Source organism: Embiotoca jacksoni, unplaced genomic scaffold (genome assembly GCF_022577435.1).
Source record: "Embiotoca jacksoni isolate LCO1_2020_lvr unplaced genomic scaffold, fEmbJac1.0.p SCAF_4, whole genome shotgun sequence".
In the NCBI taxonomy this organism is placed as follows: domain Eukaryota; kingdom Metazoa; phylum Chordata; class Actinopteri; family Embiotocidae; genus Embiotoca; species Embiotoca jacksoni.
Genome location: NW_027185392.1, coordinates 24,189,279 through 24,213,453, shown reverse-complemented (window position 1 = coordinate 24,213,453; position 24,175 = coordinate 24,189,279). Strand labels below are relative to the sequence as shown.

Here is a 24,175-nt window from a genome sequence, read left to right as displayed (position 1 = left end):
ACACTGACTGCTTAATGTTTAACAGGATCTCTTGAAAGTAGCTAAATTAATCAGTTATTAATATTACTCTTTGTTAACAAATTCATTAATGGCAGCAGCATCAATTCAACATCATCCTTTCTGTGAGCTGTGTCCTTTATAAGTTGGAATTGAATTAAACTGTACTGAATTAAAACAAGATTGATAAGAATGCATGTTTTCCCAGCTTTAGGAGACCTCCTGCCTTTTTCAAAGATAGTCTTATCTTCTCTAATAAAAAAAACAGAGTTGTATGTTCAGACATGAGCAGCAGAAACTCCCTCCAGGCAGCCTCACCTGCAGCCACACTTACCTGAGTGCCATTTAAAATGCTTTCTCCTTGTTTTTGACTTCATAGCAGATGTTTCACTTCAGCCTCCAAGAGCTTGTTAGATGGTTTAACCTGATGTATTATGAATGACTGCACTTCCGACTGGTAAACTTTGTGGCATTTGATGCAGTGTGACCACAGACTGGATATAAAAGAGTTCGTAGCTTCAGGTCTGTAAATGGTTCCGATCCAGAAGTGTCTTCAGCTGCAATACCAGCGAGTGCCACTAGAGGTCGGCTCCAAAAAGCCTCCGGCTCCATAGACTCCCATTCAACTTCTCTCATCAAATCCAAAGTGAATAAAATGTGTCCATCAGTTATCTCGGTGTTGTTAGCTAAAGTCACTCCTTCTTATTAGTTTTCTGGAGGTCCATCTGAAAATAATCCCTCATTCATTAGAAAAGAAGATTCAAGAAGACCTGTTTTTGGGGGCGTGTCTGTTTGATTGACAGGCCTGTGGCACAGTCAGGTTACAGCTATTGGTGGGCAGGACCAAAGACGACATAAGAAATGTTGAAACTGAAAAAAATTATTGTTTAATGAGCATATGTTTTCTATAAAACAATAATATTCCTCAGTTCTTTTTTCGGAAACGGGGTTTGTATTTTTTCAGATCAGTCAGATCCACCGCTGGCTCCTCCCCCAGCTTGGCCAAATATGGTCACTTCCTGCTCCAAACCGCTCCGAACTAACAAGATGGTGACGGACAGAATCTGAACTGGAGGATTCATAACGTTCACAAACCAACGATGACATCACTGCTGGTTGATGACATCACTGATGGTTGATGACATCACTGATGGTTGATGCTTGGTTTAGAAAAGAAATGCATTCTCCTTGTGCTACAGACACAGAATGTGAAATAGTTACACAATAAACATGAGGATTCATGAAGCCTCCAGTTCAGATTCTGTCCATCACCATCTCGCTAGTTCGGAGCGGTTTGGAGCAGGAAGTGACCATATTTGGACGAGCTGGGGGAGGAGCCAGCGGTGGATCTGACCGATCTGATCGGAAACCTGACGATACTACGTCCCGCCCACCGATAGCTGTAACCTGACTGCACCACAGGCCTGTCAATCAAACAGACACGCCCCCAAAAACAGGTCTTCTTGAATCTTCTTTTCTAATGAATGAGGGATTATTTTCAGATGGACCTCCAGAAAACTAATCTGGAAGAGTGAATTTAGTGAATGACATAAAGAAAACTGGAAAATTTGTATTGACTGAGAATATCATGAGAGAAGTTGAATAGGAGTCTATGGAAACCAGCACCTTTTGGAGCCGACCTCTAGTGGCACTAGATTGTATTGTACTTCCGCATTGGCCTCACTTTTTGCAGCAGGAAGCTACGAACACTTTTATATCCAGTCTGTGGTCCAAACTGAAAGACTGCTGAAGTAGACGGTGATGTAGTTGATGTGTTTTACGATCGTGAGTTTGCGCATGGGTGTTTTATTTAGAAAATTGACTGGGATTTAATTTAATTTAAAATCTGCGATCTGTTTTGTTCAGATTGCAGCGGTCTCCGAGCGGCTGCCGTCAAAAATAGATTTGCTGTCTATCTTTAGCGGAGACGGCTGTGGGACGCCGCTGAGACGGACCGCGGTGCCGTAGGTGGAGACGAAGCATCGACTTTAATGACGGAGATTCACTCCGGCAGCCTTATCGGAGAAGGAACCGTGTTTCAATCATAAGATCTCTGCTGCCTTCATAACACACGAAACCTCTCAAACTTTAAAAGCTCCTGACTTCCACGCAGAGTCAACTGTTTGCACCCCACCAGTCGATGTTGGTTTTAATCGTGACCACCATTTTTCTCCAACATTAACCAACGTTTTTTTTAACCGAACAATAAGCACAGAGGTGACATCACAAGAAATATGAGGCATTTCTTCGAGCGCTTAAGTGTGTTGTCATTGAACAGAGTATCTCAGGTCTACGGCCGTCACAGATACTGGTGAACTCTGACTTTACTTCTGCTTCATCTTTGTGAGGAGTTCATCTAACTCTTTGTTATTTTCTGTTGTGTGTCTCAGGTTCTCCAGCTGGGTTCAGAGATTTTGCCTCAGTACAAACAGGAAACCCCAAAGACGCCACCACACATCATTCTGCACTACTGCCTCTTCAAGACCACGTGGGACTGGGTCATCCTCATCCTCACCTTCTACACGGCCATCATGGTGCCCTACAACGTCTCCTTCAAGACCAAGCAGAACAACGTCACCTGGCTGGTGGTGGACAGCATCGTGGACGTCATCTTCCTTGTTGACATCGTGCTCAACTTCCACACGACCTTCGTCGGTCCGGCCGGAGAGGTCATCTCCGACCCGAAGCTCATTCGCATGAACTACGTCAAGACCTGGTTTGTCATCGACCTGCTGTCCTGCCTGCCTTATGATGTCATCAACGCCTTTGAGAATGTCGATGAGGTCAGTTGACTTTTATTCTATTTGTTTAATATACCACAGAGCAATCAGTCCCTCCAGGAAATCTTGCGATTGCAATAATTAATGCAAATATTTGCGGAGCTTGCAATTTTTTAAAATTCCCGTGATTTTTCAGCAAAAAATGCCGTTAGCAGAATCTGTGCTGAAAGTATTAACGACATAAAGTCAATATTTTCAGACAAAACTCGCTTTATTTACACAAATAACTTAATAATTATAGCATTTCCAACCAGAAAGTCTCTGCTCCTGTTTTCATCATCAAATCAAAGCTGGTTTCACAGGAGGAAACCTCAGAGACTGTATAAAATAATTCCCAATGATGTGACATTATGGTCTGGCTCTCAGTCAGATGTTCAGGGTTCTGTGGAGTCCAGTGAACTTCTGGCTTTGTGTACTTGGTCACGTTGAAACACAAGAGTTCACACAAAGTTGGCCCCATTGTCTCAAATCTTACTGTACACGTAGTTGTCAGTCTGCTGGCTACACCGGGCTCAAACCAGGAGAGACAACAGTCCTGCATTCAATCCTCCATGATGAAGGTCATGTTCGCTTTTTGTTGTAACTGTGTAACGGAGCTTGTAATTTTCTTTAAATTACCGCGATTCTTCTGCAAAAAATGTCGTCAGCAGAATCTGAGCTGAAAGTATTAACGACATAAAATAAGTCTTTTCAAACTAAACTCTCTTTATTACCAACAATAACTCCTCATTTCAACCAGAAAGTCTCTGCTCCTGTTTTCATCTCCAAATAAAACTCTGTTCACCGGAGAAACAGGAACAAGAGGAGAAACAGGAAGTGACGGGGTTTGTGGGAAATGTGTTCTTCACATTAAAATGATGATTAAATGTTTGTGATCAGAGGAAGTGATTCCATATTACTGGATGTTAAATGAGTTTTCTCCACACGTCCAGTTGTCAGAGACGTCTCTTTGTTTGTTTCATCCAGCAGGTCTATGTGTTGAATGAACATGAATTAAACAGCATCTAAAGCTCTTATTTTGAAAGGCTGATGTAGTCCTTGTTTCTATATTCCAGTCACAGACGGTCTGTTCTGGAAACATATGCAGCTTTTAGGACCTTTTAGGACCTTTTATCTCCACGGTTCTCAAGTTCAATAAATACATAAAAAAAGATCAGAACTAAAATATCTCTGATGTGCAGCATGATTATTATCACAGGAAGTGATTACACATTTACTACTTTATCAGGTAGGGCCTAAAAAAAATCTAATGTTTCTTTCTGAACTTGCAACTTTTTCTAATTTCTGCAACTTTACACAAGAAACTCACTTAAAACTCCACAACATACATGAGAAAATCCACCAGCAAAATCAAACATTTTTGATCGCAACAATCACAAAAATACTCAGCGAAATCCTGGAGGGACTCATCAACGTGAGATACTAATGTGCAATACACGCAAGCAGCGTTGCTGAGTCGCTAGATGTTACTCAATCTATGCTCACAGATACAGTGAATATGTTATACAGACAGAAGAAATAGTCAGCATATATTAGCCAGCAGTGGATGCTGGTTATACAAATTATTGGGGAGGGTGCCGTGTTTCGGGGGGACAAACAAACTGATAGTGGACTTTTGCTCAGCCAAAAAAAAAAAAATCAAAAAACAATACAACACACTAATGCTGCCTAAACACCAGCCACCAGTAAAAGAAGGAGAGTCTGAAAATCTGAAACAACCAATAGAAGAGCAGCCTCAGGTCACATGGTCGACAATAGTTGAAGGACTTCATTCACCCCGTAACAGGAAGTAGATTATTTACACAGAAATGAATAAATACAAGTTGGAAACAGTTTTTATTGAATGCTCACAGACTGACAAACTAACAGCTGCATTTTACCAGCAAACTATTATTATAGCATGAATTTATGTTTAACATGTTAAAGTAGTTGTTTTCTCTCATTGTTGGAGGGGGCGGAGCCCCAATGCCTCGTGATGACCAGGATGTTACAATCTGGGGAGCAAACTCAACAAAATCACAGTTTTTCTTGAGAGCTGACACACTTTAATACGGGGCAGTGGTATATCCTCATCCCCCTGAAGGCTGCAAATGGCTATCATTGTTATTATCAATGAATCTGTCAATCAGCTTTTTTAGTCAGGTCAATAAACATTGAGTATAGTCGTTTTTCTGCCAACAAAGAGTCTTATCCTTACATGTGCCTCAAAGAACACAGCTCAGACTCTAACACAGCATCATCTTCATATTTCACTCCAGATCTTTGGGTTCGTGTGTATCTCGTTAGCTGCAGGCCGTGGTGTGTTGCTGAGTTTCAAACAGACACCAGCGGCCGAGATGCTGAGGTTTTATAGTGCCCTGCAGTGTGTGAGCAATTCCACGTGATTGGCCAATGAGTTCAAAGATCTGTCTCAGGGCGGAGCCTCAGAGTGACTGACCAATAGTGAAGCCCGTTAGAACCAAGACCTTTTGGCACATTTCTGCTCCCACTGTTTTAGAAAGACAGTAAAGCTAAGTTTAGTTCTTGTTTTCCACAAGTTCATATATATAAATGAAAAATGTCCATTCTATTGATTTTGATATGAATAATAATTGTACTGAGACAGAAACTTGATGCCTTTACGTAATGGACTGTAAATTTAAATCTCGTTCATTTTCTTAAGCGTGAACAGTTTGTTGTAGATGCTACAGAGGATTATCCAAAGATAGAAGTATAATATCTGCATTTTGTTTCAGCCATTGTGTGGCTTTTATGGCAGTGATTGTTTTATTGACTGTGATAAATGATGTAATTGCAGCAAGTTTCAAGTCTCTGCAGTTTGATTTTCACCCAGTGCTGCACACAGCTGCCTCTGAGGAAGGAAACTCGTGTGCTTTGTAAAAAAAAAAAAAAAAAAAAAAAAAAAATCAGTGCAGTGAATCAGTAAATACAGAGTATTTGGCTGTCTAGGATGAGATGAGGCTCTGTTTCTGGTTATACAGTGGGTACGGAAAGTATTCAGACCCCTTTACATTTTTCACTCTTTGTTTCATTGCAGCCATTTGCTAAAATCAAAAAAGTTCATTTTATTTCTCATTAATATACACTCAGCACCCCATCTTGACAGAAAAAAACAGAAATGTAGAAATTTGTGCAAATTTATTAAAAAAGAAAAACTGAAATATCACATGGTCATAAGTATTCAGACCCTTTGCTGTGACACTCATATTTAACTCACATGCTGTCCATTTCTTCTGATCCTCCTTGAGATGGTTCTACTCCTTCATTGGAGTCCAGCTGTGTTTAATTAAACTGATTGGACTTGATTAGGAAAGGCACACAGCTGTCTATATAAGACCTTACAGCTCACAGTGCATGTCAGAGCAAATGAGAATCATGAGGTCGAAGGAACTGTCCAAGGAGCTCAGAGACAGAATTGTGGCAAGGCACAGATCTGGCCAAGGTTACAAAATAATTTCTGCAGCACTCAAGGTTCCTAAGAGCACAGTGGCCTCCATAATCCTTAAATGGAAGAAGTTTGGGACGACCAGAACTCTTCCTAGACCTGGCCGTCCAGCCAAACTGAGCAATCGTGGGAGAAGAGCCTTGGTGAGAGAGGTAAAGAAGAACCCAAAGATCACTGTGGCTGAGCTCCAGAGATGCAGTAGGGAGATGGGAGAAAGTTCCACAAAGTCAACTATCACTGCAGCCCTCCACCAGTCGGGGCTTTATGGCAGAGTGGCCCGACGGAAGCCTCTCCTCAGTGCAAGACATATGAAAGCCCGCATAGAGTTTGCCAAAAAACACATGAAGGACTCCCAGACTATGAGAAATAAGATTCTCTGGTCTGATGAGACCAAGATTGAACTTTTTGGCGTTAATTGTAAGCGGTATGTGTGGAGAAAACCAGGCACTGCTCATCACCTGCCCAATACAATCCCAACAGTGAAACATGGTGGTGGCAGCATCATGCTATGGGGGTGTTTTTCAGCTGCATGGACAGGACGACCGGTTGCAATTGAAGGAAAGATGAATGCGGCCAAGTACAGAGATATCCTGGAAGAAAACCTCTTCCAGAGTGCTCTGGACCTCAGACTGGGCCGAAGGTTCACCTTCCAACAAGACAATGACCCTAAGCACACAGCTAAAATAACAAAGGAGTGGCTTCGGAACAACTCTGTGACCATTCTTGACTGGCCCAGCCAGAGCCCTGACCTAAACCCAATTGAGCATCTCTGGAGAGACCTGAAAATGGCTGTCCACCAACGTTCACCATCCAACCTGACGGAACTGGAGAGGATCTGCAAGGAAGAATGGCAGAGGATCCCCAAATCCAGGTGTGAAAAGCTTGTTGCATCATTCCCAAGAAGACTCATGGCTGTACGAGCTCAAAAGGGTGCTTCTACTCAATACTGAGCAAAGGGTCTGAATACTTATGACCATGTGATATTTCAGTTTTTCTTTTTTAATAAATTTGCACAAATTTCTACATTTCTGTTTTTTTCTGTCAAGACGGGGTGCTGAGTGTACATTAATGAGAAATAAAATGAACTTTTTTGATTTTAGCAAATGGCTGCAATGAAACAAAGAGTGAAAAATGTAAAGGGGTCTGAATACTTTCCGTACCCACTGTATGTGACGCCCAGCGTCCACCCGGCTGAGGTGTGAAATTAAAGACAATGCTGTGTGACTGATGTGCCTGCAGTGAGTTTAATCACCATGGTGGAGTGGACTGTTTTACATTCATCCAATGACTTCACAGCATGTTACTTCCTCTAGATGCAGAGAGAAAGGTCATGACTGGGCAATGCAGAAGTGCTGACGTGTCAAAAATGCAAAGCTATCAGTGCAGCAACAAAAATATCTTTTAAATAATGGCAGTGATGTTTCTACAGCCCGCCACATCACTCTGGTGTTTGATTCAGTGTAGATACTAGAAAAAGGCCGAAGGAGAATCATGTTTGAGTGAAATAATCCAGTTTATCTCAAACTGCTGTAAAATGAGCTGAGAGCTGAAGTCTGTTACAGATCAGACCAGAAACACTCTGCTGTTCAACCTGTGAAGCATCATATCTCAAATATTAACATACTTTACATACTTTTTTCTTCTTTGAAATGAACAATTCAATTAAAATAGATATCTGGAAAGTTGCACTCGTTTCCTTCTATGAAACATATTTTTGGAGATCATTCAAATAGTAGGACCTTGATTCTTCTCTGTGCTGCCTAAAGCGTCAAAGTTATGTTTGAAAAAAACTCAGCAGCATTTGTCTTTATAAAAACAACGTCTTGGATGTAGTCGACTGTTTTCATACAGATGATTGAGGAGGAGGAGAAGAGGAGGAGGAGGAGGAGGAGGAGGAGGAGGAGACGGACCAGGAGAGGTTGTGGCGATGAATGATGAGACAGAGAGAGATGAGGCAGGCTGGGAACAGAGCATACAAGGAGCAGGTGGAGGAATCCAGGAGGAGCAGGTGGAGGAATCCAGGAGGAGCAGGTGGAGGAATCCAGGAGGAGCCAGAGCCGACAGAAGTGCAGGAAAAGGAAAGCAGGGTCAGGAGAAGGAGTGAAAGGCCTGAACACTGCTGCCTGGTGTACGTTTCCTCTCACTTGCTGCTCTGCTGCAGCTCGGTTGCATGTCTGTCATCAGCTGTCTGTCATCAGCTGTCTATCATCAGCTGTCTGTCATCAGCTGTCTATCATCAGCTGTCTATCATCAGCTGTCTGTCGTCAGCTGCAGCATTCAATGAGCTCCTCTTTGATGTGGACGTCAGAGAACTTCACGACAAGTGATGAGCTGGAACTAAAAGGCAGGCACGTGATATTTGTTTATCCTTGTTCATAGTGAGACACAAACACACACAGACACACAAAGACACACAAACACACACAGACACACAGACACACAAAGACACACACAGACACACACAGACACACAAAGACACACACAAACACACACAGACACACAAAGACACACACAAACACACACAGACACACACAAACACACACAGACACACAAAGACACACACAAACACACACAGACACACACAAACACACACAGACACACAGACACAAACAGACACACAAACACACACACAAACACACACAGACACACAAAGACACACACAAACACACACATACCCACACAGACACACAAAGACACACACAAACACACACAGACACACAAAGACACACACAAACACACACAGACACACACACACACACACACACAAACACACACAGACACACACACACACACACACACAAACACACACACATAAACACACACAGACACACACATACAAACACACACACATAAACACACACAGACACACACACTGAGACAGAGCTAGTGTTTCCCAGTGAGACGCGGGGAGTGAGACGCGGAGTGAGACGGGGAGTGAGACGGGGGGAGTGAGACGCGGAGTGAGCCTTGTGTCTCAGCAGGCTGTGTGGCTGCTCTGATCCGTTAATATGGAGGCCGAAATGTAATGACGCCACGTGGCGGTGTGTTCAAGGCCTAACAAACATGATTATTAACTGAGGAGCTTTTAGGATTTGTCTGGATGAAGTCAGCTGAGCAGAGTATTTGTAGGCAGCTATAAACTAGAACCTACCACTGATGCTTATCTACTCCTTTATTTAAAGTGTGTCTGTTCATATCAGCGTTCACTGAGCCACTCTGAAGGGCAGACCAATCAGCGGCCATCGTTTGTCCCGTCCCTCCTTCACTGTGATTGGACGGCTGGTGACAGTACCGAGCGGAGCGTTAACATTTTTCAACTCTCTGTGAGCTGAAAAACTCCGACCACAGCGCTCAGCGCAGATTAAACACTCAGCGTCTCGTCACGCTGCTGCCATTCACGTAAAACAATTTTTGAAATGCTTTGGTGGACGCTAGGCGGCTGGCCGGTTTCGGCGCCTGCTGATTGGTTGAAATAACGCGAGGTCTACGCCCAGTAGGATGGAACGACTAAACAATTCCCTTTGTCACTGAAGAATTGTTTCGGTTGTTACAAGAAAACAAGCTTATATCACAATAATTATATAATTGTGTCGTGATAGTAGAAAAACAAAAAGAATAGAAACTATTATTTAATAAACTGCTTGAGGTTCCAGAGAGAAGAGGAAAACAAAGTTGTTGATTGAATGCAGTTAAAGTGTCGGAGGATTTGACCCCATCAGGGTTCGATCAACTCTATCATTCCTCCTTCAGTCATGGTGCCGACTGCTGATGAGGAGCAGTGCATTGTGGGTGCTTCCCTGGTTAGGAAACAGTGTTGCTGATGAGGCGGCTGAGTGGTCTGATGAGAGGCTGCAGTGATGTGACAGATGGGTCAAACAAGGAGAGCATGTGTTTCTGTAAGCTGGGTGCTGCATGCTCTATACATATTTCATGCACTCTTTATACATGTTTCATACATGTTTATACATCTTTCATAGTGTCTATATCCATCCTGATTTTAAGGATCACATAAAATCACTGACACAGTAGTTGGTCTCAAACTGAAATCACTGGCTTCAGACTACAATGTGGAGTGGAACGTTTGGAAAACTAGACATACAGGCTGAAAATTAGCATCATGACATTTGGAGTGGAGAAGAAGAAAAGGAAATTAAACATGACTAGCTGTGCAGTCATTTGAGAACACTCTCTAGCTGATCATAATTAAGTATTAATAATCGTGGAAAAATCCACTTAGCAAAGGCGAACCCTCCTCAGTACCTGCAGGTTTCTTTGTGCTCCTTTGTTCTTTGCAATTCAAGACTTTTTGGTATTATATTTTTCTACCAAATAAAACACATAATGCAACCCAGACCATCATTCTACCGTACATCAGTGAATAACAGAACAAACTGTACAAAATAAAAGAAATCTGGACGATTGTACGAGCTAATTCAATGTGTAGGGCAGCTATAAACACTATCATGTACAGTACATACCATTTAAAAGGACTAGCACACTTCTATTGAAAAGTAAGAAAATATTTATTCTCCTTTTTATGCTTTATATATATATATAACTCAGTTTTCAAAACCTGTGTACAATGTAAATAAAACAGAATGTAATGATTTGAAAATCATATAAGCCCATGTTTAAATGTAAATACACTAAAGACAACATATCAAATGTAGAAACAGAAATGTTTTTGTTTTATGAAAAATATGTTTCTATCTTGAATTTAATGGTAGCAACACATCTCAAAAAAGTTGGGACTGGGTCATGTTTACCACTGTAAATAAATATATATATATATATATATATATATATATATATATATATATATATATATATATATATATATATATATGTTTACAGTGGTATATATATATATATATGGGACTGTGAGAAACAATTTTTTGATTTATCTGTATGCCATATGGTGGAATGAAATTAAAGTTAAAGTTGAAGTTGATATATACAGAGGAACCTCTAAAATACATGGTTTGATGTCTTCTGTTTACGCCTCTCTTTTCCTGGTCTTGTCTTCCCGTCTGTTTCCTCTTCCTCTGCAGGGAATCAGCAGCCTCTTCAGCTCTCTCAAAGTGGTCCGTCTGCTGCGTTTGGGTCGAGTCGCCAGAAAGCTGGACCACTACATTGAATACGGTGCGGCCGTGCTGGTGTTGCTGGTGTGTGTGTTCGGCCTGGCTTCCCACTGGCTGGCTTGTATCTGGTACAGCATCGGAGACTACGAGGTCATCAACGAGGACACCAACAGCGTGCGGATGGACAGCTGGTTGTACCTGCTGGGAGAGACGGTGGGGACGCCATACAGGTTCAACTCCTCGGGCTCGGGCCGCTGGGAGGGCGGGCCCAGTAAAGACTCGGTCTACATCACCTCGCTGTACTTCACCATGACCAGCCTGACCAGCATCGGCTTCGGAAACATCGCACCCAACACGGACGGAGAGAAGATCTTCGCCGTGGCCATGATGATGATCGGATGTAAGTCGCTGGTTTTCCTCTCTTAGTCACTGGTCTGCGCCAGATTTTCCAAACATCTGTTTTCCTCCCTTGTTTCTTGGGTTTTTAAAGGTACTTGGTGGGCAGGTTAATCAAAGCATCTTGAAAAACTTGCCACAGTTGTTGTGTGGATTTGGACTGTCTCAGTGTCTTCTGGCTTTGGATGCTGAGATCGTGTCTCTGCAGAGTCCAGTCCCACAGTGGGGACATTTAGTCGTCACAGCATCATAGAAACACAAAAAGGTGCACACAAAATGAAAACATTTACAAACACGTATACATAAAAATAAGATGAAGAATAAATAAATACACATACACACAGACTATATACACAAAAACAAATAAAATAAAAATAAACAAATATAGCTTGGGATGAATGGAAAGTGTCAGGTGCTATGAAATGAAATGTACAGTGCAGCGCCTCCCTGATGGGTATTACGTGATGGATAATAATCTAAACACATACAGTGCCTAAAAATTGGCAACAAATAATGCAGCCTGTAAGTGTAAGTCATAACGCCCCTCTACCATTCTTGTGTCACAGAAATTGTTCTTGAAATTTGGTGGTAGGTCTGTAGCTAGACCCGACACACTCAAAATCAGGAGCTAAAAGAGGCCAAAAAGCCCTGTAGCCCTGGAGAGTTCAAAACTGCCATGGACACTAGCCACAGTCCACATTCAGTCTTTTCATCTTTTGTTACTCTAATGGTAGTGATTGATTATAGCTTTAACACTTTGAACCCAAAGCAAAAACACTTCTTCAGAGTGACTCCGAATTTCCAAGAATTTTGCAATTTGTGACGTGATATGTGACGTGATTTAAAGTAGGATTAATTGATAAATACCACAGCAGCTGCTTTGAACTGACCAATCAGCCAACGTTAATTTAACATTAACATGTGAAATTAGTGTGGTTGCTGTGCGTGTGTATAAATGCTGGAATTCTGTTAGCTCTCCAGACGTCGGGGAAACCGTCTTCTGTCTGTCTTTTCCTGCAAAATGAACGTAACATCCTCTAATCCCTGTGTACGTAAACAGAGGACAGCAAACGTGAGAATCAGACAGTTCTGTCAATAATTTATTGATGGAAGACTTCTGACATATTCTGATTCATTTTCAGGTTTTAGGTCACAGAGGGGATCTCAAATTCTGTAGATTAGGACAGAATTTGAATTGCCATTCAAATGTAGAAAATAAATCATATTTATTGTATGTATGCCTTCTAATTAATTTTTAAAGTCCCTTTGTATAAGAAGAGCAGTGGCACAACATTGTTGCACAATGAAACACTTATACAACCAGGTTTTCCCAAAAGTTGGGACGCTGTGTAAAATGTAAATAAAAACAGAATGCAATGATTTACAAATCACATAAATCAATATTTGATTGAAAATAGACCAAAGACAACATATCAAATGTTGAAACTGGAATGTTTTATTGTTTTATGAAAAATATAGGCTCTTTTTTAATTTGTTACCAGCAACACGTGTCAGAAAGGTTGACAGAGTCAACAGAAGAAGTGTAAAGCAAAAAAACTAACACCTGGTGGAACATCTCAACTAATTAGGTTAATTGGCAAAAGGTCAAAATTTGAGATCGTTTTTAGAAATCATGGACGCTGCATCCTCCAGGTTGAAGAGGAGAGGGACCATCCAGCTCGTTATCAGCTCAGTTCTAAAGCCAGCATCTGTGATGGTACAGGATGCATTAGTGCACATGGCATGGGTAGCTTGAACATCTGGAAGGAAGCATTAATGCTGAATGACATATTCAGGTTTTGGAGCAACATATGCTGCCATCCAGACAACGTCTCTTTCAGGGAAGGTCTTGTTTATTTCAGCAGAACAACGTCCAACCACATTCTGCACGTATTCCAACAGCATGGTTCTCTAGTAGAAGAGTCCGCTGATAAACTGGCCTCCTGCAGTCCAGACCTGTCAATCATTGGAAACATCTGGAGCATCAGGACATGAACAATACAACAAAGGAGACCCTGAACTGTTGAGCAGCTGAAACCCTCTATCAGGCAAGAATGGGACCACATTTCACTTTCAAAACGTTTACAGTGTTGTAAAATGAAGAGGTGATGCAACACAGTGGTTAGCAAGATGGCGACGGCCGAAATCTGAATTCAAGGCCTCATAACGAAAGTCCACAAACCGACGGTTCACATTTAAAATGTGTTCTTGAGATATCGTATTCATGAGAATAGGTTGAGTTGAGGTCACAGTGACCTTGAACTTTGACTCCCAAAATCGAATCAGTTCGTCCTCGGTACGAAGTGAATCTTTTTGTTTGAGGACAGAGATTTGGCGTTCACGAGAACGAGACGGACGGACGGACGACCCGGAAACAGAATTCCTGCGTCTACGACTGTCTGAATCTCAGAGGATAAAACAGCAGCTGGTTTGGAGTTTAATTTTTAGCTAAGGAAGTTGTTTTCTTATGAACGTTGTGATAAAAACGGAGAAAGCAGCATGTTGTTGGTGTGAACTAAGCTGTGTATAAAGAGAGAGAACTGAACACCACGTTTACAAATGGAGTCCTGTTCATTCACAGAAAGCTGCTTCCTCGGTTCACAGGCTTCGTTGCAGGTTTTTGGGTTCACAAAGTCTGCTCAGTTTATTTCAGTCAAACCGGTTGAAAGCTGTGCGTCTCAGACTTCTGCTGACTCAGCCGGATGTCTTCTGTCCAACACATATGAAAGCCATAAAATAACTTGATCACGTGGCTCTTTCACACTAATTGGAGCAAATTGATCAAATTCTTGTTAAAATCGGTGGTTTTGAAATCAGAAACCTCTTTTATAGTTGCCTGTTGGGCGGATGAGGCTCCGATGGCAGAGCGGGTTGCCCACCAAACGTAAGACCCCTGGTCCACATGCTGAAGTGTCCTCGGGCGAGACACTGAACCCGAGGAGCTCTCCAAGCTGATAAAGTAGAATAAGTGCAGACCATTTACCACAACCGCTCATTAAACATGATTGTGTCCGGGACAGGTGCCTTTGGGTCGGCGTGCTTCACATGATAAATGTGCTCGTAGGTGAAGTCACAGCTCGGCCATGTTCCCGGCGGCTTGGACAGAAACTATATCGGCCCTCGTTCTGCTTGAAGATGTCTTCTTGGAAGCCGTTCTAGCTGCTGTGCTGTTTGTTTATGAGTTGTTTACACATCTGCATGTTGACTTCCTGGGGGATGCTTGATTTGAAGAACCAAAAACCCGCTCAGTGATGTTTTAAATCTGCTCTCTGAAGCCTCTCTGTGTAGCTCCAACCAGAACAGGCTGGTTTGTGTCTGTCTTTAAAACACTTTGATATCCATCGCCATCTTTAATGACAGGCCGGCTTTTTCCTGAGTGAATCACACAAAGACTAACCGCATGTTTCTGTGACCTTGTGGTTTGTTATCTCCATAAAGGAATGACGGCTCTGTTTAGGTCATGCTAAAGGTGTGCATATCATGTGAGTTTGTGACATCACAAACTTATGGAAATCCAAATGTCTTGTCGAAACAGCACAGTAGCTGAGAACCGGCTCTGCGTCTCTCTGTGGACTGAGCATTAAGACGCTTACTCAGCATTTCTGTGGCACTGAGATCTGCTTTATAATAAAAAAGACTGAATATGGGACCTTTAATAAAAAGCCTCACATGTTTGATTCACACATGTTCAATCATCTTCTAATTCATTGCACAGTAGTAAAGCAAGTCAGAGCAAGGAAGTTGTATGTGGTAATGTGTTATAGGCTGTCCACTATAAAACAAGCTCATATCTACAGAACAAAGGGATTAGTGCTCCTTTTTTGTTCCAATGCAGAATTGGTTTCATAATCTTTCCGCCACTTTATGCCTCTTTTATATTTAAAAAATGGCACGAGCATCGCCACGCTGCCGAGCTCTGAAAGCAGATGTGAGAGTGTGTTGACCTCTCAGCCCCAACCAGGTGTCACTCGCAATATATTTCACTTCCCAGAAAAACTGCCGACAGATTTAGTTACTGTAGTTTCAGAAGCAGCTGTTTGTTTCACTTTAGTTTTCATCTAAAAAACATTTTACACAAGATATTTATTTTCATAAAACAATAACATTTCTCTGTTTTTACATTTTGACATCTTGTCTGACTGCAGGTTCCACATTTATATACTGGTTTTATTCTTTGGAGTTATAGGTTCTATATGATGGATACCAAATGCTGAATTCTTCTGCAACAAAACAAGCTAATAATAAGTTAACTTGATGGAGACAAAAAACCAGAGACAGTGGGCTGTTTTTCATTCACAGCCATCTTGATCCATTGTAGAAGAGATGTTTTTCCCCTGCATCCGTTGAGTAATGTTTCACAGCGAGCACGGCCTCTGAAACAGGTTCCCAGCTCCTCTCGTCTGCCTCCACTCACACAGACGGCACGTCTGCAGCTCCTAAAACATCCCGGGAGGGGGGCAAAGAAATCAATGCAGTATAGTATCGCAATATTTTGTGTGGCAATATATTGATAAATGGACACCCAGCAGCAATACATTTATGATGGGACAGCCTGACAGACAGTCTGTCTGCTTCACCGTCCAATTGTTCTGCTATCGAAATGATTTCAGTGAGATTTAAAATGTTATTTTATCAGATAAAATAGATGTTGATAGTTTTCTTTTGAGGTCAAAGTTTGCCAAAACACCCATCAAGACATACGCAAAAAAGTGAAAGTGGCTCCTCAACCATTTGTAGCACATACATGAGTTTGGATGAAAGCCCGTGTTGCGTTTCATAAGAGGCAGTCAGAACCACTGTAGGCGCTTATAAAAGATGTTGAAGATTTTACTCTTTTTTATTAATTTATTTTGCAAACAGAAGCCTTGAGATGGCTGGAGATGGGACTTGCTAGCTGGAAAACACGATGGCACCACAGTATGAAGTCTTATCTCGGAGAGATTCTAATTTTTTATATTGCCTGAAAAATGATAGCGGTAGTATTGTGATCTGATATGGCACACCCCGAATGTCAAAGTTTACCTGGGTGTAATTTTATGTGCACATGGATGCACAGTCAACAGTACGTGATTTGCATTTGCAATATAGATGCAGTCTGCCGGAGTGGTTTCTGCTCCAGAGATGCGAGCTGCTCCCGGGAAACCAGGCCTGTGCATATAAATAGCTGCGCGCAGCAGAAAAGACGCACACGAGACGCCCTAAAATGGCGTCTCAAACAGCCACGATGGAGCCGCCTCGCGAGGCAGCCGCACCCTGTGAACGCTGGCTGCTGCCCTGCTCTCCGTGTTCAGGATTAGCTGTGGGCCCTGCTGGGTCTGACAGGAACACTGCTACTGGCTGTATTCACTAATGGCTGCTCGCTGCAGTTTGAACCCGATATGATTTGTGAGCGTTTTATAGATTTTCTAAGGCCTGACTGATCTGATCCACACTCGCTGATGGCCAGCCGCTCTGCTGGCAGTGGTTTCCTCAGCAGTGGGATTAGGCCTGACACACAGCGGTGTCGCGGAGTTCCTCACTGAAATATTAACTGTACTGTCTTATCGGCTGGACTCCCGGTCCTCCCCGCTGCCTGCTGCAGTCTGCACACATCAGCCGCTCAGCAGGACGCCTGGTTCAGTCTGAGAGCTGGAGGTGATTGTACTCATCTCAGCGATCATATTTTAACACCAGGGACAATAATACGTGTCTGAAGCTTGTAGAAACGGTTGATTTTAGTGTTAAAATAAATCTTTACCAGCAAGAGTAGAGGACAAATATATGAGAATCACTCCATTTACCATCCGCTGTGTATATTCACATATTTTTGTTCTGATTCTTTATTTTACAATTATAACACCTGCATTTGGTGTTTGCTTTATTTCTTTTCACTTTGTAAAATTACGTGTTTTCTCTTTCTTTTTTAGTTTTAGATTTTTATTCACCATTACAGACCACTACACTAACATAAATAGGATCAATAAGATAGATTTGACTCCTACTCTGATTTACTTAGAGTGAAGTCTAAATTTAAAGGTTTACTACTCTAATGACATTACCCAGCACTTACTGTTCTTTCAGAACAGTTTTTTCAAGCTGACTTTTGACCTCTGTGCCGGACGTCTTCCCGTGTAATACCATGGCTCCTTTTTACTCCTCCAGTTTTTCTTCTATAGATCACATCGGCATTTCCTCCTCCAGGGCGTGCTCTCCTGGCCACGCCTCTTTCTGGGGGAAAACATTGACATTGCTTTGCCTTGACAGCAACGGAGAATCAGAGGAAGTTGAGACTCCTCTCCGAACTGCTGCTGTAAACTAACCAGTTTAAATAATGTCATGCCGAAGAGTTGCTGTGTAGTTAGTTGCACCAACAATGGTGTGAAAAAAACTCATGTCTCTGATTTGTTTCCTTGTTATGTCCTAACAAAGTTTCTGATAGAAGGTCTCTATGGCTCCACCCTATAGAAGGGAAGACGGAAGGGACCATGGAGGGATCAAATTCAACTTTTTATCTCTCCAGCGTGTTCTCTGGCAGGCAGAGTGGAAATATAATCCCTAGAAATAGTGCCGCCGTGTCATTTTTAAAGTAATTTTGATCCAGTGGTTTACAACAGAGTGATTTGGTAACAGTATTTTACATTGAAGTCTACGGTGAGAGTCGTTTGTTTTCCCCCAAAAGGGGGCGGGGCCGTGCTGAAAGCCGAAGTTCCTGGATGTGCCGGTCGGATCTGTTGTCTAATGAGTGTCAGAGCTTCCCTCAACTCCCTAAAATGTGTCTTCGCTCTGGAAATGATCCAAAGGTTCAGTTTGATCTGAAAGGAGACCGCCTGATTGGGTCTGAGGCACCTTTCATTCATGTTATTTTGGTTTGGACCAAACCAGCCCAATGTGAAAGCACCCTGAATGTGTAAACCCCACAATTGTTCTGTACCTACAAAACCGAAATTTGACTCACTCTTTATCAACAAATTGAACACACTTGTCTTTGCCAGTTGGTTTTAGAGAGGAGGGTGTGGAGTGGGGGTGGCGAGGGGCAAAGTGAATCAATCAAAAAAGATTTTACACATTTTAATAGTAAAATAATTTAAATCAATACATAGGAGTCAATGTTGTTTGGTTAAATCACTATATGGGAAACAGTGAAATGACAATTGATTAAAAATTATAATTATCACTTAACGGGTCTATGCCTTCGTTTACGTCTATATCTGTTTGTATCTGTCCCGGGGACAAAAAAAAAAAGCAGCAGTAGTGAAGAATGTGAAAGAAACCTGAAATGTGTTCCCATGATTGGCCAATAAAGCTGATTGACAGGAGACGATGCTTCAACTATGGATGTTGGTGCAAAGTAGCTACAAATTCTAAAACATGGTACTTCAGACCAAACGGCAACCATCAGTGATGTCATCAACCATCAGTGATGTCATCGTTGGTTTGTGAACGTTATGAATCCTCCAGTTCAGATTCTGTCCGTCACCATCTTTGCTAGTTCGGAGTGGTTTGGAGCAGGAAGTGACCATATTTGGACGAGCTGGGGGAGGAGCCAGCGGTGGATCTGACTGATCTGAAAAAATACAACCCCGTTTCCGAAAAAAAACAACCCTGAGGAATATTATTGTTTTATAGAAAACATACTCATTAAACAATAATTTTTTTCAGTTTCAACATTTCTTATATCGTCTTTGGTCTATTTTCAGTTGAATATGGGTTTACATGATTTTCAAATCATCGCATTCTGATTTTATTTACATTTTACACAGCGTCCCAACATTTTTGGGGAGCGAGGTTGTATTCCAACGTCTTTTTAACATACCTGCTCTCCTGGAATGAAAATTCCAGAGTGTGCGCTGCAGCGTAATGTATTAGCAGTGTAACGGCTGTTTGCCATCAGCCTTGAAAGCTGGGCGGACACTGTGCCAATCTTATTAGATATGTACGATGTGTTAACTCACTACACGTTATATTGAATGATAATCGGCCTTCCTCCGTGGCCAGAAACGACTTCTCTGCTTGCTAGTGACCTAAATCTGCAACGTCTCTGTGGAATAAAAGCTAACAACTAAAACTCCATATGATTATGTTTAAATATAGTGTGCTCAGAGAGGAGCAGCTCATCACACAGGGGTCCCTTGTCATGTGTTTGTGAGGGGGTGGGGGAGGTGGGGAGGATAGCGAGGAGCAAAGTGAATCAATCAAAAAAGATTTTACACATTTTAATAGTAAAACAATTTAAATCAATACGTAGGGGTCAATGTTGTTTGGGTGGCCACAAATAAATCACTGTGGGAAACAGTGAAATGACAATTGATTAAAAACTATAATTATCACTTAACGGGTCTATGCCTTCGTTTACGTCTATATCTGTTTGTATCTGTCCCGGGGACAAAAAAAAAAAGCAGCAGTAGTGAAGAATGTGAAAGAAACCTGAAATGTGTTCCCATGATTGGCCAATAAAGCTGATTGACAGGAGACGATGCTTCAACTATGGATGTTGGTGCAAAGTAGCTACAAATTCTAAAACATGGTACTTCAGACCAAACGGCAACCATCAGTGATGTCATCAACCATCAGTGATGTCATCGTTGGTTTGTGAACGTTATGAATCCTCCAGTTCAAATTCTGCCCATCACCATCTTTGTTAGTTCGGAGCGGTTTGGAGCAGGAAATGACCATATTTGGACGAGCTGGGGGAGGAGCTAGCGGTGGATCTGACCGATCTGATCGGAAACCTGACGATACTACGTCCCGCCCACCGATAGCTGTAACCTGACTGCACCACAGGCCTGTCAATCAAACAGACACGCCCCCAAAAACAGGTCTTCTTGAATCTTCTTTTCTAATGAATGAGGGATTATTTTCAGATGGACCTCCAGAAAACTAATAAGAAGGAGTGACTTTAGCTAACAACACCGAGATAACTGATGGACACATTTTATTCACTTTGGATTTGATGAGAGAAGTTGAATGGGAGTCTATGGAGCCGGAGGCTTTTTGGAGCCGACCTCTAGTGGCACTCAGTGGTATTGCAGCTGAAGACACTTCTGGATCAGAACCATTTTTCAGACCTGAAGCTACGAACTCTTTTATATCCAGTCTTGACACATCCTCGACCAGACAACATAGAATATACAACATAGAATATATCACCACAGTTTATAGGTGGACACCCAAGATTAGTGTCACCAATTCAGTATCCAACCAAATGTCAAATATGGTCACAATCTGAGTTATGGCTTTGAGTAATAGCCAGAAAAGTGTTTTTCCAAAACATTTTGATGGAACAGTGAATCTGTTTCATCTTGTCATAATTTGAGTCACAGACTTGCTTGTTTTGTGAGGTCACAGTGACTTGAATCCAGATGAATATATGTTTCAGATTAACTCACTTAATAGATATCCCAATACGGGATGGACATGAGGTCAGCTCGACCTTGGCTTTTGACCCCCAAAATCTAACCAGTCCATTCTCACGTCCAAGTGAACATTTCTGCCAAATTTTAAGAAATTTCCTCAAGGTAGTCCTTAGATGAGGTGTGCATGTATATTGGATGAACGGATGGGAGCGACGTGAGGTCATAGTGATCTTAACCCCAGACCTCTAAATCTAACCACTTCATCATTGGGAACAAGTGAAAGCTTTCTAAGAACTTACCTCAATTACTATATTATTATATTACATCTATTTGCACGTATATGTACGTACGAACAACCCGAAAACCTTTCGCCTCCATTATCCGTTGAGCTGAAGCGAATTTCATGCTTTATCTGTACCTGCATCCTGTTTTCAGTTTTCCACAAAATAGGAGAAAGTATTTGTTGCACCCTTACCAACTTTTGTACTTGAGGTTAGTGAGTCTTCTTATAGCTGCCATTCATTGGAGCAACTGGTTTTTCACCGTGTCAGCAGGAAATAGAGGCAGAACCCTCTATTTAGACGGGACTTTGGGGTTTAGGAAAAGTAACCAGCTTTTCTGTTACCTCGGCTTGTTGTCACAAAGGAAAACCTGTGTCCTTCCAGTGTTACTGGACGTTGGAGACTATTATTATGGTGTATGAGCTATTCCACCCAAAGAATGGATACCTCATGGGTCATATTCAGGGATATTTTTATAATGACATGTGAGACTATAAATTAGACGGGACTTGACATGATGTGGACAATTCAACCAATAACAGAATACAACACAAACAAGTAAACAGACAAAAAAGACCAAGCAGTGATAATTAAAGGAAAGGGGAAAAATGGAAAAACAAAATAAAAACAAATCAAAAGACAAAAATAATAGTATACATAAACGAACATTGGCTTTCCCAGTCATGTATGGACATAAATAGGGGCAGTGTGTGTGGGGAGAGTTCAGTATGTGATTAAAACAGTGATTAAGAAAGTAATAAAGTGTTATGTACAAACAAAACTGACATGTTCAGGGACATTTCTGTTCAGGGGCAATTCTTGCGTGGGCTAAAGCTCGTAGTGAGATGCCAAGCGAGATTAGAGAGAGAACATTTGGTTACCCGGATAACCTGGATAGGATACCTGGTGTGGGGCCACTGGTGGGTATGAAGAGGAATGGGTGGCGTGCTGTTGGGATGAGCGGTGTGTCCCTTTCAGAGAACTGTAGTTACCCTGGTAACCAAATCTTTTGTCTTGAGTTGTTGTAAAGTGAAGGAAAAAAAAAAATCGTTTAAAATTATGAATTGTTAATTACCATGAAAGAAAATCGAGATGAATATTTTTGGTCATGTTGGCAGGCCGTATTACAAACTGTTGGTCAGACTTCCATTGTATTTCCAACAATTGTGTTACCGTAATTTCCGGACTATTGAGCGCACCTGAATATAAGCCGCACCCACTGAATTTTAAAAAAATAATTATTTTGAACATAAATAAGCCGCACATGTCTATAAGCCACAGGTGCCTACCGGTACATTGAAACAAATGAACTTTACACAGACTTTAACGAAACACGGCTTGTAACAAAAATAAAAATTTCAGCGTGACGGATGATTCGCCTTTCCTGTTGACAGTCCGAGTGAGAGGCAGGTCAAAGGTCAGAAGAACCTCATCCATATTTATGATGTCATGCGGGCCAATGTAATGCTCCGCTATCTTTGCATCAGTGAATTTGCGGAAGTTTGAAACGTTTTCCTCGTAGTCGGGAGGGAGCTGCTGACACAGACTCGTCCGTACCCTGATGGACAGGCCTTTACGTCTCATAAATCTGAGACACCACGACGGTCCACCTCTAAAATCCTCAAACTTCACTGCGGTGGCGATTGTTTTGGCTTTCAGTCGGATCTGCACAGTTGAAACACCTCGGCCGTCTGCTCTCTCTGTGTTGAGTCGGCTCTATTTCCTTTTCCGACAGCCAGATCTAATCGCCTTCAACTTGTAAGCTGCATCATGTGCATTTCTTGGTGTCTTTGCCATGATGAGGGTGACAAAATGACGACCGTAATCAGAACGATGGGAAGTTTGAGCGCGCTCGATTTAATCTAAACAGTAAACTAAAAGGTTACATTGTTTCACCTGAACCCGTTCGGCAATTTCATTGGTCGAAAGCTTCATGCCGCCAAAAAACTGAGCACCGTCACAGAATGTGTTTTTTTGCTCAGTTTTTTGGCGGCATGAAGCTTGTGAAAGCGGGAAAAATCCATAAATTAGCCGCGTCATTGTTTAAGCCGCGAGGTTCAAAGCGTGGGAAAAAAGTAGCGGCTTATAGTCCGGAAATTACGGTAAATAATTTCTGACAAACAGTTTTTGGAGGTTTTTCAGAGCAGAGAAGAAATCTGCAGGTTAAAGCTTTTCCTCACTGAGCACGAGTAGCTTTAATGTTGACAATCTGTCGACTTGATCGGAAGCTGCTGTCATCTTGTGTCACGTCAGGATCTACAGTGTGTTCGTGTGGATCACATTCACTCAGGAGTGAACTCATTCATTCAGGAGACTGAATCTTCTTTTTCAGACTTTAAATCCCTTTAATAACTTAAAAATGTATCTTTTACCTTACCAGTTTCCATTTTGTATTATAGGCAATCATACATCTGAAATTATTATAAAATGAAATATATGGTTCACAGGGAGCAGTGAAATGCTCCTGAATTGAGATGGAGAGGTTACAGTGTCATTCTGGGGCTAGAAGCACTGTAAAAGCTGCAGTGCAGTCTGGGTAAAATATTTTGGTTTCCTATTTAGATTCATGAGCAACACTGAAGGAAACCGAGTGTTAGATGAAGCATCTACTTACACACCCCTTTCTGTCAGCTTCCTGGCCCGCAAAGTGTCTGAAAGCTACTGGAGGCTGATGAAAAGCGGTTGCCATGACAGCCAGGATCCAGGATGAGAGTTTGGGTCATTAGCATAGAGAGTGTAAGTGTGCTAGTGCTGACTGTGACATCAGGATGGGACCTGAGAGGAAGAACAGAAATAGCTGGTCCAGTTACTTTACAGAAGATATCCTCCATCGCTGCTCTCAGAGAGACGGGAACAAACTCCT

At 41.9% G+C, this 24,175-nt stretch overlaps 1 protein-coding gene across 2 annotated transcripts in view; it reads left to right on the top strand.

Annotated features, from left to right (window-relative positions):
* Positions 1 to 24,175, top strand: part of kcnh1b (potassium voltage-gated channel, subfamily H (eag-related), member 1b) — a gene marked incomplete at its 5' end in the record, with an annotated part of 61,353 nt that overhangs the window by 7,788 nt on the left and 29,390 nt on the right. For both annotated transcript variants that reach the window (XM_069168462.1, XM_069168463.1), the window contains 2 exon segments: positions 2,388 to 2,780; positions 11,274 to 11,703. In XM_069168462.1, the coding sequence (XP_069024563.1) occupies positions 2,388 to 2,780; positions 11,274 to 11,703 (823 nt within the window).